Below are 19,292 nucleotides of genomic sequence, written 5' to 3'. Positions count from 1 at the left end.
TGAGGAAACATTTTTTTACACAGCGAGTTGTTGTGATCTGGAATGCACTGCCTGAAAGTGTGGAGGAAGCAGATTCAATAATAACTTTCAAAAGGGAATTAGATATATACTTGAAGGGAAAAAAAAATACAGGACTACGGGGACAGAGCCGGGGAGTGGGTTCAATTGGATAGCTATAGCAAAGAGCTGGATCAACACGATGGGCTGAATGCCTTCCTTGATTCTATGATAATCTGTTGTTGAGGGGAAAAACATTTTTCCGTCAAAAATGCGCAAGTCATGACGAACAAGAGTCATGACGAACAAGTGAGGCTTCTGATCATTAACTTCAACAGGAGTGTCCCTTTAATTTTTTTTTTTTTTGTCGTGGTCCCTTTAAGAGTCTGGCACCACAGCCGGACTTCCGTAATGTCGCAAAATGTTAGTCACGGGGTTGCGACCGGCCCGGAATGCGGCAGTGTGTCGGACCGACACGGCTGCCGAGGTTGTGTCGCGCAGTGTCGTGAGGCGGCCCGGAATCCGGCAGTGTGTCGAGCGGGGCCAGGGCCAACCCGGAATCCGGCAGTGTGTCGGTGTCGGTGTGAGGAAGGCAGCCGGTTTGCGATTGCAAGCGGCCGATCCGGGCCGCAGTTTTAGGGGAGTCCCGGGGCGGCGGTTGCTAGGGCCGGGACCGGGTCAGGACCGGACAGGCCGGGATGGGCAACACCGAGAGCGCCGGGGCCGAGCAGCCCGACTGCGCCGAGGAGGAGGAGGAGGAAGAGGAGGAGGAGGGCGCGGACACCGAGCGAGGCCCCGCCAAGGCCGGCTTTCCAGCTCCGGGCTCGGTGCCCGGGGCCGGCGGGGGCCCGGAGCCGGCGGAAGGGGGAGGCTCCGGCTTGAGCCTCAACTGCGGGCCGAGCCCCGCCGTCCTGTTCCAGCACCACCGGCTGCGGGAGGCGGCGGCCAAGGTGCGCGACGAGGTGGCCGAGAATGTGGTCCAGCAGCACCACAGCCACCTGATCCGCTGGCTGGAGGAGCGCCTGGCCCGCGGCGAGGAGACCATCCGCATGGCCCAGTTCTGCGACCTGCTCGCCACCAGGTTCGCCATCAAGGAGGAATGCGAGGAGGTGAGGGTTCGTGGGCCAGGGGGTGAAACTCAGGGTCAGGGGGTTATCATCGATGGGGGGTGGATGGGGGATGGGGTGGTACCCAGGGGTTCGGGCGGGGGATGGGGTGGTACCCAGGGGTTCGGGCGGGGGATGATACCCAGGGGCGGGGATGGGGGTGGTACCCAGGGGCTCGGATGGGGGAGGGCATAGTATGTGGCGGTGTCGTACCCACGGGCAGGCGTGGCCTGGGCACCAACATGCTTTCTGCCATTGCATTTATAGACTGGGTGATCCAAAAGAGAACCTGGGGCCAGTACACCCATAGAATAGTGCTGTACGTTCAATGTACCCTGCAAGATCGCACCCTTAGAATGTCGCTGCACATCATTGTAGGTGTCCTCAGTAGTGCACTGAGCAGGTTTGGGAAACACTGCCCAGTTTCAACTTGCAGTCTACTTTGAACGCAAAGCTGCTTAATTCAAATTATTGCATGTTTGAAAGTTTTTCTATTGCAAAAAATGACTTGCAATAACCAGAAGTAGAGTATATTGATGAATAATTTATATAATTGCGAGCAGGATGTAATCTAATGCCATTGCAAAACCTGCTTCAAGTGCCCTACTTTATGCGAGTGATGGTGCAACTGGGAAAACAACTGCACGTGTCCCGCTTTGGGACTTTGCTCGTCACTGCTGCCTTTTCTCGGATAACTGGGAGGGTCTGTGCAGGACGGTGAGGGCTCACCCACCCCATTGACCTGTACAGACAGACTAAGCCATTCAGCCTGCTAAGTACCAGCCAGCATGTCAGTCTCTGATACCGGTTATGTTGTGTTCAAGGGCTGAGCTTCCCCCAGAGGTACTCGTGAAAACGACTGCTTTTGGTGGGTCTAATCCCGGTACCACCTCGTTTGCTGTGCTGCCATTGAGAGGGACGCTGATCTCGATGCAGGGGGTGAGACTCATTCCTGTGCTTAAAGTTGCTTTGTCAGTCTGTAAGGGAAGAACCAAAGTTTGGCATTTCTGGGGAATGAGCATTGTTTAAAGGCTGTGGATTAGGATTTCCTCTCATACATGTACTTGGAAATGTATCCCTCCCCTCCTGCTAATAGCACAACCCATTTGCTTTTGATCGCATATCCTAATATCTCCTTACGTGGCTCGGTGTCGGATTTTGTTTGCTAACGCTCCTGTGAAGCGCCTTGGGGCATTTTATTACAGGTGCTATATAAATGTGAGTTGTTGTTGTAAAGAGGCAAAATAACTCTCTGTTTTTGTTGTACCAATCTACAATAATTCAGTTAATTGGCCAGCAATCATTTAAAAATGTGTTTGAGTTCCACAGTAAAGAGGCTGCTTATCACAGAAACCCCACAGTGCAGATAGAGGCCATTTCGGCCCATCGAGCCTGCACCGACACATATCCCACCCGATCCCCGTAACCCCTACACCAACACATATCCCACCCTATCCCCGTAACCCCACATATTTAATCCCCCTAACACTAAGGGTCAATTTATCATAGCCAATCAACCTAACCCGCACATCTTTGGACTGTGGGAGGAAACCGGAGCACCCGGAGGAAACCCACGCATGTTCTATTACAGAATAGATACTGTCCGACGGGCCAACTCACAAGGCAGTAATACAGTCGAACATAAAAATGGAAGTGCAAGAAAGGTGCAACAGGTCACTAGGCATCTGTAGGAAGACAAGTTATTGACATTGAGTATGCAATCCTTCATCAGTAACACTATGGAGTTCAGATGATCACCTTTTACTCCCATTGATTCACAAGTCCTGCTACAGTTTTGTTCCTCACTCCTACAGATTTACCTATTCTGATACTTGGCAGTTTTCATAACAGTTTGTGCTAGAATTCTGAAACTGGCAGGCTGTTGAGACACCTGTCTAATTCTGGATTCAAGCAATGCAAATGGAGAAAAGTGCTTCAGTATTTACAATCACTTGTGGCTGGGTGTTTAGAACTATGGTTGTGTTATTAAAGACTGACTGACTGCTTGTCCCTGAATGTCCATACACGTATTGCACCAGTCTGTCGGTACCTGTTCTTTTGGAATAACAACTGTCTGTTGAGAGCTTGGCCCTGTACCTAGATTTCCACAACATAAAATTTGTCAATTTAATGGGAAAAGTTTTCCTTTAATATGGAATTTTGATTTCATATATTGGGTAAAATGAAGATTTAGTGACAATACTGTGCATACGCCTTTGATAAATGATGGCGGAAGGCTATGATGAACAGAAGTTCCGGCTGAAGTCTCTGGGGATTTTGGCCAGCCCTATTGTAGGTTGATAATGAAAAGAGCCAAAGTTCATTGGTCTCTTATTTTATTCCAGTTATTTGGCCATCTGAGGCCAGGGCAATCGTGCTAATTGTGAACTCTGGTAATTATCAACGATTGACTGACAAAGAATTCCTCCAGGATCAAGCTAGCCAGTTCCTTATTAAAGTTATTATACTTGGATGATAACAAGTCCTGTGGATAGCCTGCCACTTGTGCAATTGATCGATTACGTTACCAGCGATTAGATTCCAGTTGTTAAGCTGGCATTATTTTGGTGGTTGAAGCGAGGCGATTAGAGTTGGGCAGCTGGATCCACTGTTCCATGACATATTCTGAACTTCTAGGAATGGGAAGATGGTACAGAAGAAATAAATACTGTCAAAACACCTTTACAACTCTTGTTTTGATTAGCCTCTTAAAGCTGATTCAAGTTGGGGGAGTCGGTAACAGTGCCACTCTTTTTCTCTCCCTTGGTACTTTCCCAAGTGCAATGATGTTTTAAGGTCTTTACAAAGTGACTAGTTCTTCTTGAAAAGAGTGTATGCTAAATTCAGATCAATAAGACTTTGCGTTGTTATGCAGTAGTCGTGAGAATCTTTCTTTACTTGTATTTTTAAAAAGACTCTCTCTCTTAACATTTCCAGGATTACGACTTTAAAAAGAAAGTCATTCTCGAGACGTGGGCAAGGCCAGCAGTTATTGCCCATCCCTAGTTGCCCTCAGACAGCAGAGGTGGGCCTTCTGCTTGAACTGCTGCTACCGATTCGATACTGAGTAGCTTGCTGGGCCACTTTAGAGGGCAGTTAAGGGGCAACCCCGTTTCACACAGTAAAGACTGAAGTTGACCAAAGTTAACATTCTAATGCGGCCTGCATTTAAAAAAAAAACACAAAGTTTTATTGATCTGTGTTTGAAGTAGCCAAGAAGAACTAAGATCATTTTTGGAAAGAGTTAAAATAACAGTGCTGAAGGACATGTTTCTGATCTGCCTATCCCTTGCACTGTAACCTATCTGCCACTTTTATTTACCAAGACACTCTGAACTGTCAAGTTCAGTAGTTGCTCCTTGTGTCAGTTAGATGGCCCCATTTCATTTCCTTGCATTGTTTTAATAAAATATTACTACAGTGTAGGAATAGGTGTATTCCTAACAAATAACGGAGCTTGACTCGAAGAACAACAAACAGGATTTTAATGTTGAATTAGATGCAGTACAGCAAACAACGTAGAGCGATGCAGGAGAGTCGTGGAACAGGTCTTTCCCCAGTGGGGACACCACGAGGACTGACCAGGCAGTCCGGAGGTTTGCGTCGTGACGTCATCGCGTTTTCCTGCGCTTGGGTAGTCACGTGACTTGCGTCGTGACGTCATCGCGTTTGCCCGCGCTTAGGGCGGTCACGTGATGTGCGTGATGATGTCAGCGCGTTTACCCAGCACTGCAGCCGGCCACCGCGGCTGAAGTCGGGAACGGGAGGCCAGGCCGGCGGCCGTCGCGGGAGCGGAAGGCCGAGCTGGGCCAGCTCGCGTCCTTAAAGGGGCAACGCCCTGTACAGGTAAACTGTATGTACAAACATAGTTAAAGGGAATTATGTATAATAGGTAAGGGACACCCGGTGGTACCGCTACAACAGCGCTGATGTACAATCTGGTCCCAGTTGCTGCTCTGGAGCAGTAACATGCAGACTTGCGCCTTGAGTTCCCAGACATGGCCATGGTCTGGAGCAGAGGCGAGGGGGCGGGGACATGACCTGAGCCGGGCATTGTTGGAGCAGAGACTTAGTCGGTCATTGCTGTCTTGGCTGATGATGGTTTGGAGAAAAGGGGAGGGAACAAAAATGTCATTCATTTAAAAAAAAAATACAGATGCACAAAATATAAAAGTTTCTTTAGTGGCACTTTATAGCAAGAAAATTAATGAGCATTTCAGTGCTGTAATTATAGGCTAGTGCAGCACAGAAGGAGGCCATTCGGCCCATCGAGTCTGCGCCAGCTCTTTTTGAAGAGCAATCCAGTTAGTCCTGCTCTTGCCCCATAGCCCTGCAATATTTTCTCCTTCAAAGTATTTATCCAACTCCCTTTTGAAGATTTGACAAAATGATATAAATTAAATTGTAGCCCAGTTCTGCCAGTCTCCAGCCAGAAAGTTCACTTGTCCTTTCTTCAGATGTTATTGGGTCTCTGTGTTTTTACAGCAATTTCGGTATTTATTTAAGACTTTTCCATGCACTGTTTTTATTATTTTTTTTAAATAGATTTGGGCTGTAATCAGTGTTCCCTGTAATTTTCTTTTTGGTGCGCTGGCCCTTTAACTGGCTGCACGACTCATTCAGTTTTTCGTGCATGCGAGGTTATTCCCATTGTAAAGCTGGCGAGAGGCCTGTGCAGGACCTCCAGCTTAGCGGGATCGTTGGCAGTAATATAGCTGTCATTTTTCCCACTGCTGATATGATGTACGTTATACAAGTATACAGACAGAGCCCTCTTCTAGGAAATCAGAATTTTTTTGGGGGGGGGGATATTGCGCGATATTTTTTCCTCAATTTTCTTTCTGAATGTGCTTGGGTGCAATCCAGGAACTCAACAATGCCTTGTCTTCATGTTTGACCCTAGCTAGTTGGGTGTTGACAAGCAGATCCCCATGGGAGCTGAACCTATCGTTACTTGAATTTCTCTTTTCTCTCTCTCTAGCTCACGCTCTATATCTCTCGCGTCATTGAATAGCGTAGCAACCGCAACTATGCTTCAGTGCCAATCTTTAATTGTTTGAGAAGAATGAGAAGGGGGTAGACAACTGCTTGAAGTTTTAAGGAAAAGTTGAACCATGGAAATTTATAACACAGAAGGAGACCATTTGGCTCACTGTGTTTGTGCTGGTCGCTGCTCGTAGACCTGCATCTTCCTCTGCTTTGCCTGTTTACTCTTCCCTTAAAAAATGCATCGGTCTCTGGCTCCGCCACTCTGACAAAATATCCCATGCCTCAACAAATCTGTATAAAGAAATTTCTTCTAACCACTCTCCTCCATGGTCCCTTGTCACTGACTCCCCAACCAGAAGAGAGTCTTTGCCCATTCACCCCATCAAAACCCTTCATATATAATTTAAAAACCTCTAATAAATCTTCTCTTAGCCTCCATCGGTCCAGTGGGAATAACCCCAGTATCTCCAGTCTCTCCTCATAACTGTAATTTCACATCCTGGTGAAACTATGCTGTACGCTCTCTCTGGGTTTCATATCCTTCCAATAATGGGATGTCCAAAGCTGTGCCCATTACTCTGGCCTACCATTGCCTTATTTGAATGTTGTTATCTCTTTGCTCTTGTACTTTATTCCCTTATTTATAAAACTCAAAATGCTATTGGCCTTTTTAATGGTTTTATCCACCTGTACTCGCACTTTCAATGAATGATGTATTCAAACCCTCCACACCCTTCCATTGGGCGTTTACTCCATTATTTTTCTTCCCAAAATGTATCACCTCACACAAATTGCAGCTGCCACTTGTCTGCCTATTAGGCTGTTGGCAAACCCTCATTTTTATATCAGCAAATCTCAATATTTCCAAGCTCCAATGTTGTATCGAGAACAGAAGTAGACCCACGTCCGACCTGTGGGGTATACCACTTCTAATCTGAGCAGCACTCTGACTCTAACTCTTTCTCTGCCGACATGCTTTCTATCCTTGCTTCTACATTTGTTCTTGTGCTGTAAACCTGAATTTTTGCAACAAGCCTCCTGTGGGGCACTTGCTGAAAACCTTCTGAAAATCCACATGCAGCACATCTACTGCATTCCCTTTATCTCTACAGTTAGTCACGCCTGAAAGACGATTAATATTGCCGAATACAATTTGCCTTTAATGCATCCATGCCAGATGTCCATAGTTGCCCCATACAGTTCTAAATGCTCACTATTTTGATCTTGAATTATGGATTTGAAGAACTGGTCTATAGGTACCTGCTTTATACCTCTCTCCTTTCTTGAACAGATTTTAGTAAAATAGAAGGTGTTGATTTTCCAGCACTTTCAGTCACTTCTTATAGAATCGCACAGCACACAAGGAGGCCATTCGGCCCAGCGTGCCTGTGCCGGCTCTTTGAAAGAGCTCTCCAATTAGTCCCACTCCCCCGCTCTTTCCCCACAGCCCTGCAAATGTTTCCCTTCAAGTATTTAATTCCCCTTTTGAAAGTTACTATTGAACCTGCTTCCACCATCCATTCAAGCAGTGCATTCCAGATCATCATAACTCGCTGCGTAAAAAAAAAATGTTTCCTCATCTCTGCTCTGGTTCTTTTGTCAAGCACCTTAAATCTGTATCTGCTGGTTACTGACCCTCCTGCCAATGGAAACAGTTTCTCCTTATTTACTCTATCAAAACCGCTTCATAATTTTGGACACCTCTATCAAATCTCTCCTTAACCTTCTCCCTAGTGCCTCCTACCCAGTGGCCCTGTTTGATTAAACCCTTCCTACAGTATACAGGGTTTTACAGAGATGTTTGATATGGTGCCACATAAGAGACTTGTTGAAGGCACGTGGCATGTAGCCACATGTTTAGAGACCAGGGCAAGATAAGGGAAAACCGACAGGATGTGGCTGGTGTTGCACCCTTGGGATCTGTGATGGGATTTCTTTTGTTTTCCATTTATGTAAATGACTTGGACATAGAAAGAACTTGCATTTATATAGCGCCTTTCACATCCTCAGGATGTCCCAAAGGGCTTTACAGCCAACAAAGTACTTTTGAAGTGTAGTCCCTATTGTAATGTAGGGAAGTGCGGCAGCCAATTTGTACACCGCAAGATCCCACAAACAGCAATGAGAAAAACCACCAGATCATCTGTATTTCAGGTCTTGACTGAGGGATAAATATTGGCCAGAACTGCCTTGTTCTTCTCCGAATGGTGCAATAGGATCTTTTAGGGTTTAACGTCTCATCCGAAAGATGGCAGACAGTGCAGCACTCCCTCAGCATGGCACTGGAGTGTCAGCCTAGCTTACGTGGAGCAGAAGAATAATAATATTGAAGTTTGCTGCTGATATCAAATTAAGGGGCCTGGTAGACTGCGAGAAAGAATGCACAAGATTGCAGAGAGATGTGAACTGATTACTGGTGCCGGTAGAGAGCTGGCAGCCTCGGCGAAATGTGGGGCATTATATTTTGGATAAAGAACAGTGAAAGGTAGCATGGCGTTAATGGTAAAGCTGATCATACGAGTGGTGGAGCAGCGACACCTCGGGGTGGGGGGGGGTGGCAGGTATATATCTTTAAAGGAGGGCGTGCAGTTAGAAAATAAAATAGAAAGGGCAAATAATTATTCTGGGTTATTTACACAGCATTGAATATAAAAGCAAGGGGGTGAATTTATGCAAGATAGTGGTTAGACCAGAGTGTGCATGTAGTTCTGTGTACCCATTGTTCCACGAACCATGCAATAGGCACAGCAGAGAATCACTAGAATGATATCAGGAATGGGAGGTTATAATTATAGGGAAAGGCTCAAAAAAATTCGAGCTTTTTCACTCTGCTGCAGTTTTTGTGGGCATAACTGGGAGCCTGCTATTGTCAAATGAGCTTTTAACATCTAAACGACAATACCAGTCGGATTGTGACTTCTCTCTCTCTTCCCCTCAAAAGGCTGCAGCTGCTGGGTCAGTTGGATTTTTCAAAACTGAGATCAATCGATTTTTGTTAGGTAAGGGGTATCAAGGGACAAGGAGAAAAAGCGAGTAAATGGAGCCGAGATACAGATCTATCCGAATAGCAGAACATGCTCGAGAGGCTGAATGACCTGCTCCTGTTCCTATGTTAAATTTATAACAGAATGCATATCCAATAATGGCTCAAAATGATTTCCACATAGAGCAGTATATCACGAGACTGTGCGACCAGACTAATGCCCTGAGACATTCATAGGAACATATGATATGTAAAGAAAAGAACAAACTTGCACTCGTATGGGGTGGGTCTTGACTTCGGGACGTCCCAAAGCGCTTAAAAGCCAATGAAGTATTTTTGCAGCGTGGTCACTGTTGTAATATAGTATACGTAACAGCCAATTTGTGCACAATAAGTAACCAGGAACAACAATATGATATCACCAGATCATCTGTTTTTAGGCATTGGTTGAGGGATAAATATTGGCCAAGACACCAGGAGAACTCCCCTGCTAATTGTGCTGTGGGATCTTTAACATCCACCTTAGGGGGCAATGGGGCTTCGGTTTAACAGCACCTCTGACGGTGCAGCACTTCTTGGTACTGCACTGGAGTGTCAGTCTAGATTATATGCTGAAAGCTCTGGAATGGAATTTGAGTCCACGCCCTACTGAGTCACAGACGAGAGTGCTACCCTTGAGTCACGGCTGACACCTAAAAGGTAAAAGGTCACCTGTCTCTACATCAACATACTATAAATAGTTTCAGGTGTGGGTAGATAATCTCTCAGCCATTTGTGCGTGCTGCAGTACCTGCATTTTACTTTTAGCTCTTTGACCCCGTGAGTCATTGCTTATGGGTAGAGGGAGAGAGTGGTGCTGTGTTTGGTGGGACTGGCTGTGAGGGAGATGGTTTTAGGTGATGGTAGATGCTGGATTGAATGTTTGGCAGGGTGTTGTGGGGTAGGTGGGGAGTTACAATGATTTACAAGAGAGAGTGGCTTAACCACAATGAAAGTTAACCTGGAGCCTGGGAGCAGAGTGATCATAATATGATCGAATTTTTCATTAAGATGGAGAATGAAGTAGTCGACTCAGAGACTAGGGTCCTAAATTTAAATAAAGGAAACTACGATGGTCTGAGGCGCGAGTTGGGTAGGATTGATTGGGGAATGTCACTCAAAGGGTTGACGGTGGATAGGCAATGGCAAACATTCAAAGACCGCATGGATGAATACAGAATTTGTTCATCCCAGTTTGGCATAAAAATAAAACAAAAAAGGTGACTCAACCGTGGCTAACAAGGGAAATTAGGGATAGCATAAGAGCCAAGGATTAATTAAGAAAGGGAAAATAGAATATGAGAGTAAGCTTGCAGGGAACATAAAAACTGACTGTAAAAGCTTTTATAGATATGTGAAGAGAAAAAGATTGGTGAAGTCAAGTGTAGGTCCCTTGCAGTCAGAATCAGGGGAATTTATAATAGGGAACAAAGAAATGGCAGACCAATTAAATACATATTTTGGTTCTGTCTTCACAAAGGAGGACACAAATAACCTCCCAGAGATGTCGGGGAACATAGGGTCTGATGAAAGGGAGGAATTGAAAGAAATCAGTATTTGTAGGGAAATGGTTTTGGGGAAATTGATGGGATTGAAGGCTGATAAATCCCCAGGGCCTGATAATCTACATCCTAGGGTACTTAAGGAAGTGGCCCTAGAAATAGTAGATGCATTGCTGATCATCTTCCAACATTCGATGGAATCTGGAACAGTACCCATGGATTGGAGGGTAGCTAATGTTACCCCACTATTCAAAAAAGGTGGTAGAGAGAAAACGGGGAATTACAGACCGGTAAGCCTGACATCGGTAGTGGGGAAAATGCTAGAGTCCATTATAAAAGATGTAATAGCAGAGCACTTGGAAAACAGTGACCGGATCGGACAAAGTCAACATGGATTTACAAAAGGTAAATCGTGCTTGACTAATCTACTGGAATTTTTTGAGGATGTAACTGGTAAAATAGATAAGGGAGAACCAGTGGATGTGGTGTATTTGGACTTTCAGAAGGCTTTTGATAAGGTCCCGCATAAGAGATTAGCATGTAAAGTTAAGGCACATGGGATTGGGGGCAAGGTATTGACTTGGATAGAGAACTGGTTGGCAGACAGAAAGCAAAGAGTTGGAATAAACGGGTCGTTTTCCGAGTGGCAGGCAGTGACTAGTGGGGTACCGCAGGGATCGGCCCTTGGACCCCAGCTATTCACAATATATATTAATGATCTAGACAAGGGAACTAGATGTAATATCTCCAAATTTGCAGGCGACACAAAGCTGGGTGGGCGTGTGTGCTGTGAGGAGGATGCCGAGAAACTCCAGGATGATTTGGACAGGTTGGGTGATTGGGCAAAAGCATAGCAGATGCAATATAACGTGGATAAATGTGAGGTTATCCACTTTGGTGGCAAAAACAGGAAGGCAGATTATTATCTGAATGGCAATCGATTGGGAGAAGGGGAAGTGCAACGAGACCTGGGTGTCCTTGTGCACCAGTCGCTGAAGGTAAGCATGCAGGTGCAGCAGGCGGTTAAGAAGGCAAATGGTATGTTGGCCTTCGTAGTGAGAGGGTTTGAGTACAGGAACAAGGATGTCTTGCTGCAGTTATACAGGGCCTTGGTGAGACCACACCTTGAGTATTGTGTGCAGTTTCGGTCGCCTTATCTGAGGAAGGATGTTCTTGCCATGGAAGGAGTTCAGCGAAGATTCACCAGGCTGATACCTGGGATGGCAGGAATGACGTATGAGGAGAGATTGGGTCGATTGGGCTTGTACTCGCTGGAGTTTAGAAGAATGAGAGGGGATCTCATTGAAACTTATAAAATTCTGACAGGACTGGACAGATTAGATGCAGGAAGGATGTTCCCGATGGTGGGGGAGTCCAGAACCAGGGGTCACAGTCTAAGGATAAGGGGTAAGCCATTTAGGACAGAGACGAGGAGGAATTTCTTCACCCAGAGTGGTGAACCTGTGGAATTCTCTACCACAGAAGGCAGTAGAGGCCAATTCATTAAATATATTCAAGAAGGAGTTGGATATATTTCTTAAGGCTAAAGGGATCAAGGGCTATGGGGAGAAAGCAGGGACCGGGTACTGAATTTGGATGATCAGCCATGATCACATTGAATGGCGGCGCAGGCTCGCGGGGCCGAATGGCCTACTCCTGCTCCTATCTTCTATGTTTCTACAGGAAACTTTGGTTTATCCGGAGGTTAACTGTCCGGAATGCTCGAGCCACCGGCAAAATTCAGGAGTCGGTTCAGTAAGTTTTTTTTCTTTTCGTTGCTTTTTTTTCACTAGTCAGGGTCTGCAAGGTCTAGCTAAAGCTGTTGCTTAGCTACAGAGACGCTTGCAAGCTACGGCCGACTGTTTAGAAGGGTTTGTTGCTAGATACTGAGCTGAAAAGCTTCCGTATGTTTTAACATTAGCGCTGGTTTGTCCGGCAGTTTTGATGGGACGGCAACAGCTCGGTCCCGTCGGTGCCGGATAGCACAAAGTTTCCTGTATGTTTCTATGTGCCCTGATGGAGTTGGATGGGACGTGGGCTTCTAAATCGAGACCTGTGGAGGCCCAGGTATCTCTATTTCGACATGCTATGAATAACGCAGCACTCTTTGCAAGAGCTTTCCTCAGTCAGGGTGTTCCTGTCGTGCCAGCTGTATGATCAGGTTGAATCTTTTTGGTGGAATTTGGGGAGGAAATTGAAGCTGAGAAGAAACGCTTTGCCAGCCATTTCTTTTGTCTCATACTGTGTTTATGCCAGCCTTTGGATAGGTTGAAACAATTTTTTTGAACCTGTATGTGGTCATTTTTCAACTCTAGTTGAGCAATGCTAGCCATCGAGTGTCAGCCGCGACTTAATGAGTAGCAATGTTCCCTTTAAACTGCGCGGTCGGCCAGCGTCAGGAGCTCCCGTGCAGCCGGCTCATCGGCTTTTCAATGGGCAAAACCATGCTTGAATCGGCCGCGCAGCACCCCCCCCCCCCCCCCCCCCCCCAAAATATGAAAGAATACATTGGTGGGGAGCGCTCTTGCCTCTGAGTTAGAAGGCTGTGGGTTCAAGCTGCTACTCTAGCAGTCCATGCTCACATGTAGCAAGACCAAGATCGGGCTTGGCTGCGACGCTTCATACAGTCAAATAGCCCATTGCCGCTCCCTGTCTAGGTTCCTATGTGAAGAATGGTCATTCGGCTGAGGTATAGGAGGACGCTCGGAGTCTGGAATCACGGCTCAACAGGGAGTTGAAGGGTTGGAAATTGGAAGGAAGAAAGGTTTAAACAGAAACTAGTGTCTATGAAATTCTTCAAGCAGTGCAAAACCACAGGGGTGAACAGAATGTGAGCGCCTTGGCTTTAATAAAATTCGCTTTTTTTCCTCCTGCACCATGATAGTGAATTTGGCCGTTGGTAAGAGTGATTGAATAATGCTGGCCATTTATATTGTAGATGATTACTGAAAATATAATTTTTAAATGTGAGTTGGTTCTGTTCTGTTGATAAACACGAGCTGATTTAACTGGAAATCTGTACAGTTTCTGATGTCGATGGATGATAATTATTCAAATAATATACAATCTGTACTGATATAATTATCAAGCCTGAGGCGCCAAACAAAATATTTTGCAGGTGAAGGTAGCCCTGTTACGGTGTAGTACTGTGTTATTTTCATGCATTCACTCGAGTCCTTTTCTTCAGTAGATGAATAACATTGACATAACTTGAAAACTGAAGTGTATTTAGCGATTGTGATAGTGTACAGTGCATGTAACCGCCAATGTTTGTTTCTCAGTGTTACACTTCAGAGGAAGTATTGCGGTGGTTGTGATTTGCTCTGTGCCCATTATCCTCCTCGCTACATAATGCCTTCACCGTGCTTGGCACACCAGCTAGTATGACTACAGAACTCTCAATTCACAAGAGTAAAGCTTGGGCATTTATTAATGGAATTGCTTGATTGAATAATGCTGGCCATTTATATTGTAGATGATTACTGAAAATATAATTTTAAAATGTGAGTTGGTTCTGTTTATAAACAAGCTGATTTAACTGGAAATTGGTACAGTTTTTGATGTCGGGTGATAATTATTCAAATAATATACAGGATGCTCAAAATCTAAAATTGGTTGGCATGGCTGTAACAGGTAAATAAACAGAATTCTGTTGCATTCAGATTGGTTCAGTGTGTAATACATCAGGAACATTTTATACTCCACTGTCAGCAAATAGCAAATCCCTTTTACAGGAGCTTTGTAAAGTGAAACATGAAAGCATCTCTTTTTTAAAATAAACTTCAGATGGTTATCTCTTGCATATGTTTCCTGTCTCACTGCAGCCTTTATGATCTGCAAATTCATCTAAAAATCCACATTATCAGCCCCTGTTGTCTGAATCTTTGATATGTAAATATTTGTAATTGATTTTTAAATTTATACATTCTCGAGAACCGCTGAAAATCCGCTTCCCTGTCGGGGCTCCAGCCTTCCTCTCTCGCCCATGCATTCATTAGATGGGAGTTCGTTGTGTGTCAGAAGAGAGAATTGAGACTAACCTTGTATGGCTGCATACTGAAGTCGCGAGACACACAATTTTCTTTTTGTTCTAAACGAAGTGGGTCGATGCAGTAAAATGTGTAGTGCAGTGTCCGGAGATGGACCTGTGGGAATCCGTATTCAGTGTTCAATACTTGGATACGAATGGAATGGGAAGTAGGGAACGGCGCCTCGAGTATCCATTTTGTAGTTATGCCTAGAGATGTACTCTAAGTGGATTTAGCACTTCCTTGAGCCAGTAGAGCCAAGCAAGTCAACTGCTCATTGTCTGCAGCCAAGTGTTAAATGAACCAGGATTCATTAATGCCCAGGTACTCTGAAGCTGCAAGTGTCACACTTGTCCTCGGTATACTTTACATCTTCCCTTTCATTGCTTTTTTTAAGGTGCTATAATCCTATTATTAAAAAGCTTTTGCTAATTATTGAGTAGGCATATTCATGGTATTTCATTGAATGAGTTCCTGACTCGTGCCAGAGCAGGATAGTTGGAAATGGTGACGTCCCTCCTTCGCAAATTGGAGAGAAGCATTGGGGAAATCAGTCTGAGCTGAGATCAAAACTATCCAAAGCAAATAGGTGATTTGGTGAGTTTACTTCAATAGGATTATATAGAATGTACAGCACAGAAACGGGCCCTTGGGCCTAACTGGTCTGTGCCAGTGTTTATGTTCCACACAAGCCTCCTCCCACCCTACCTCACCCTATCAGCATGTCCTTCGACTCCTTTCTCCCTCATGTGGTTATCTAGCTTTCCCTTAAATGCATCTCTGCTATTCGCCTCAACCACTCCCTGTGGTAGCGAGTTCCACATTCTCACCACTCTCTGGGTAAAGAAGTTTCTCCTGAATTCCTTTTTGACTTTATTAGTGACTTTTCTTTTCCAATTTGTGCATAATATATATTTCCTAGTCAGAATTTGAGTGTATCTACATTTTTATTTGTTTCCCTACCCCTCAAACATTGCTTGCACTAAATTCCTGATTGTGTTGGGTCTTCAGGATATCGGTATAAAATAATAATCCGCACTTTAACTGGTATACCATGGCTGTAAAGCATACCTGCTTCTGATGAAGCACCATCCAAAGTATAAACTGAAATGCCCTCCACAATACCAGGGCGAATGACTGCATGCATTCTGTATGGATTTGATTGTACACTGTTGGTGTGTTATTCATTTATAATTGTACATTGGCTCTAACAGAATGCCTGGCTTGTCATAAACCTGCACACTGCACCACCGTGAGCTAGGAGATTCGTTCCAAAGGTACGAGTGATCTGTCTCTTCGCAAAAAGCCGTCAAACAGATTTTTGTAGATCAACTAAACTAAAAGTAGCTCACTCTCGCTGCATGCACGTTATATATTTTCATGTATCACATCTCTCTCTATCCCACTTTGTTTCTTTAAAAGTCTCCCGAGGGGGGAGGAGGAGGGAAAGGGAAACCTAGGAACATGAATTGCTGGATGAAAAAAGACCAAGGTCCATCTAGTTCATCGTTGACCATCCTGGTCGTCACATGATGCAACAATAATGAAGTTGTTGACTAATCACAGCTATCAATTATCTACAACAGACCCGGGCATGACTCGAGGAAAACCCCCTGTGGTGGAGAGCGTTGCGAGCCAGAGGCCCAAAGTCACCTGTTCCTTCCAAGCAATCAAGAAAGTCGATGAAACTCCCGCTACATTTTTTTAAGTGATGATTATCCACCTTTTTGGGGAAACTATTGCTTTAAGAAAACTTGCGAGATCTTAAAAATGGAGTGCAAGCAAGACTTAAAACTTTTTTAAAGTTCAGATTTTAAGTAAATAGAGAACTTGCATTTATATAGCGCCTTTCACGATCTCAGGATGTGCTGAAGCGCTTACAGCCATAGAAGTACTTTTGAAGTGTAGTCGCTGTTGTAATGTAGGAAATTCGGCAGCCAATTAGTGCACAGCAAGTTCCCACAAACAGCAATGAAATAAATGATAAGATTATCTGTTTTTTTTAGTTAGTTGATGGTAAAATTTTGGCCATGACATGTGGAGAACTCCCCACTCTTAGAATAGTATCTTTTACATCCACCTGAGATGGCAGACTTTGGCTTAACGTCTCATCTGAAAAACAACACTTCCGACAGTGCGGCATTCCCTCTGGAGTGTCGGCCTAGATTTTGCGCTCAAGCCTCTGGAGTGGGACTTGGACCCACGATCTTCGGACTCAGGTGAGAGTGCTGCCCACTGAGCCATGGCTGACACCTCGGTATTAGATTACTGCTTTTCTGTGCCTACAGATTTAACTAATGCTAATACCGCAAAAAACAATTTGGATGTACAGGGGACACACGAGAGAGTGTATAACCCACCCAGTCCTATTCGCAATTGCCACTTAAAATTTTTTCTTCAGTCATTCCACTTGCAGGGGGGATTGTCCTATGAGGAGAGATTGATTAGACTAGGCCTATATTCTCTAGAGTTTAGAAGAATGAGAAGTGATCTCATTGAAACATACAAAATTCTTACAGGGTTTGACAGGGTAGATGCAGGGAGATGTTTCCCCTGGCTGAGGAGTCTAGAACCAGGGGTCACAGTCTCAGGATAAGGGGTCGGCCATTTAGGACTGATGAGAAATTTCTTCACTCAGAGAGTGGTGAATCTTTGGAATTCTCTACCCCAGAGGGCTGTGGAGGCTCAGTCATTGAGTATATTCAAGACAGAGATCGATAGATTTTTGAATATTAAGGGAATCGAGGGATATTGGGACAGTGCAGGATAGTGGCGATGAAGTAGATCATCAGCCATGATCTTACTGAATGGCGGAGCAGGCTCGAAGGGCCAAATGGCAGCCTCCTGCTCCTATTTCTTACGTTCTTAGGGAATGTCCTAGCTGTATCACTTTTAACTGCTTTCTTGCCAGGCGTTTGCTCAGTTTGACGCAGAGGGAGATGGCACAGTTGCCGTGGAGAACATGTTGGAGTCATTGAAAACCTCCGGTGGTGCCAATCTGCAGGGAGAATTGAGTCATGTGATTCGGCAACTGCAGGGATGCTCCTTAACGCCAGGTAAAGAGATCCTGATTAATACTGAATTGCAATAATTACAAGCTGGTGAATTTTCTGATAATTCATCATTAAAAATAAGAACTTCCTGATATTGCTGGCTCAGTGTCCAAGCTAGTAACCCTCCGTGGTTTCATCATCTTCATATCAATGCTAGTATTTCTGTTTTTTTACATTTTCTGCCTGCTTGCTGAGGTATTGGTCCGTGAATGTTGGCAGGCTATTCCATTGTACAAGCATCGTGATCTCTTCCTCGCACACGTGCTTGCAATTAAGGGCCACTGGAATGTGGGAACCCTGGCTGGTTTTTGTTTTCCTCTAGCCCAGTGATGCTGAGGCCCATTGTCCTGCCTAAGTTTAGCAGCCTCAGTACAGACTTGGAACTCCAATTGAGGTTCAAATAAATGAAATGCATTCCAGTGCTTTGGGGAGAAAAAAGCCTTTTCATACCTGAGGACTGATCTTTCCTTGATTGCCTTTGTCGTGCCGTTATGAAACATCTTCCACCACTTTTTCCTGCCACAAGCATCATGCTCACATACGTCATTTGAGATGCCACATTGGTTTTAAGATTGGTCTTTAGGGAATCTTTTGAAGTGACCGCCACAAGAGCTTTTACTGCTGCTGCAATATGTGGGAGCTGGTGAACACCATTGATGCTCACGGTGATCACATTTGCAGTAAGTGTTGGCTGCTCGAGGAACTCCGGCTCCGTGTTGAAGAGCTGGAGACCGAGCTTCAAACACTGAGACACATCAGGGAGGGGGAGAGTTACCTGGACTCTGTGTATCACGAGGTAGTCACACCAATTAGATTAATTAATTCAGATGTAGTCCGTGGCCAGGGTCAGGATGGTGTGACTAGAAGTGAGGCAGGTACGGGGATCCAGGGGGTAGTGTTGGAGGAGCCGCAGCCCTTGCACTTGCCCAACAGGTTCGAGGCTCTTACTCCCTGTGGGGACAGGAGCAGGGACTGCAGGGAGGATGAGCAACCTGGCCACAGCACCGTGGAGCAGGGGGCCATTCAAGTGGGGGGAGTTAAAAGAAATGTTGTAGTGGTAGGGGATAGTATCGTTAGGGGGATAGATAGAGTTCTTTGCAGCCGAGAGCGAGAGTCCCGAAGGCTGTGTTGCCTGCCCGGTGCCAGGGTTAAGGACATCTCCTCTGGACTGGAGAGAAACTTGGAGTGGGAGGGGGAGGATCCAGTTGTCGTGGTCCATGTTGGTACCAACGACATAGATAGGACAAGGAAGGAGGTTCTGCTGAGGGAGTTTGAGCAGCTAGGGGCCAAATTAAAAAGCAGAACCACAAGGGATTATTACCTGAGCCACGAGCGAATTTGGCTAGGACAAATAAAATTAGAGAGTTAAATGTGTGGCTCAAAGACTGGTGTGGGAGAAATGGGTTTTGCGTCCTGGGACACTGGCACCAGTACTGGGGCAGGAGGGAGCTGTTCCGTTGGGACGGGCTTCACTTGGCCAGTGCTGGGACTAGAGTCCTGGCGGATTATATAACTAGGGCTGTAGAGAGGGCTTTAAACTAACTAGTGGGGGGGAGGTTCCTAGAGAGCAAATAATAAAAATGACAACCGAGAAG

At 45.3% G+C, this 19,292-nt stretch overlaps 1 protein-coding gene across 1 annotated transcript in view; it reads left to right on the top strand.

Moving 5' to 3' along the window:
• The first annotated feature begins 486 nt into the window (after positions 1-486).
• Positions 487-19,292, top strand: part of LOC147102034 (zinc finger ZZ-type and EF-hand domain-containing protein 1-like) — a 58,417-nt gene continuing 39,611 nt past the window's right edge. Inside the window, exons 1-2 of the mRNA XM_085964187.1 lie at positions 487-1,106; positions 17,556-17,700. Of these exons, the coding sequence (XP_085820313.1) occupies positions 696-1,106; positions 17,556-17,700 (556 nt within the window). The 5' untranslated portion in view covers positions 487-695. The remainder of the gene's footprint in view (positions 1,107-17,555; positions 17,701-19,292) is intronic.

The sequence above is a fragment of the Somniosus microcephalus genome, chromosome 22, assembly GCF_052327205.1.
Source record: "Somniosus microcephalus isolate GS21.2 chromosome 22, FLI_Smic_1.0, whole genome shotgun sequence".
NCBI lineage: Eukaryota > Metazoa > Chordata > Chondrichthyes > Squaliformes > Somniosidae > Somniosus > Somniosus microcephalus.
The sequence above is the reverse complement of the archived record's forward strand: the minus strand, read 5'-3'. Positions and strand labels throughout refer to the sequence as shown.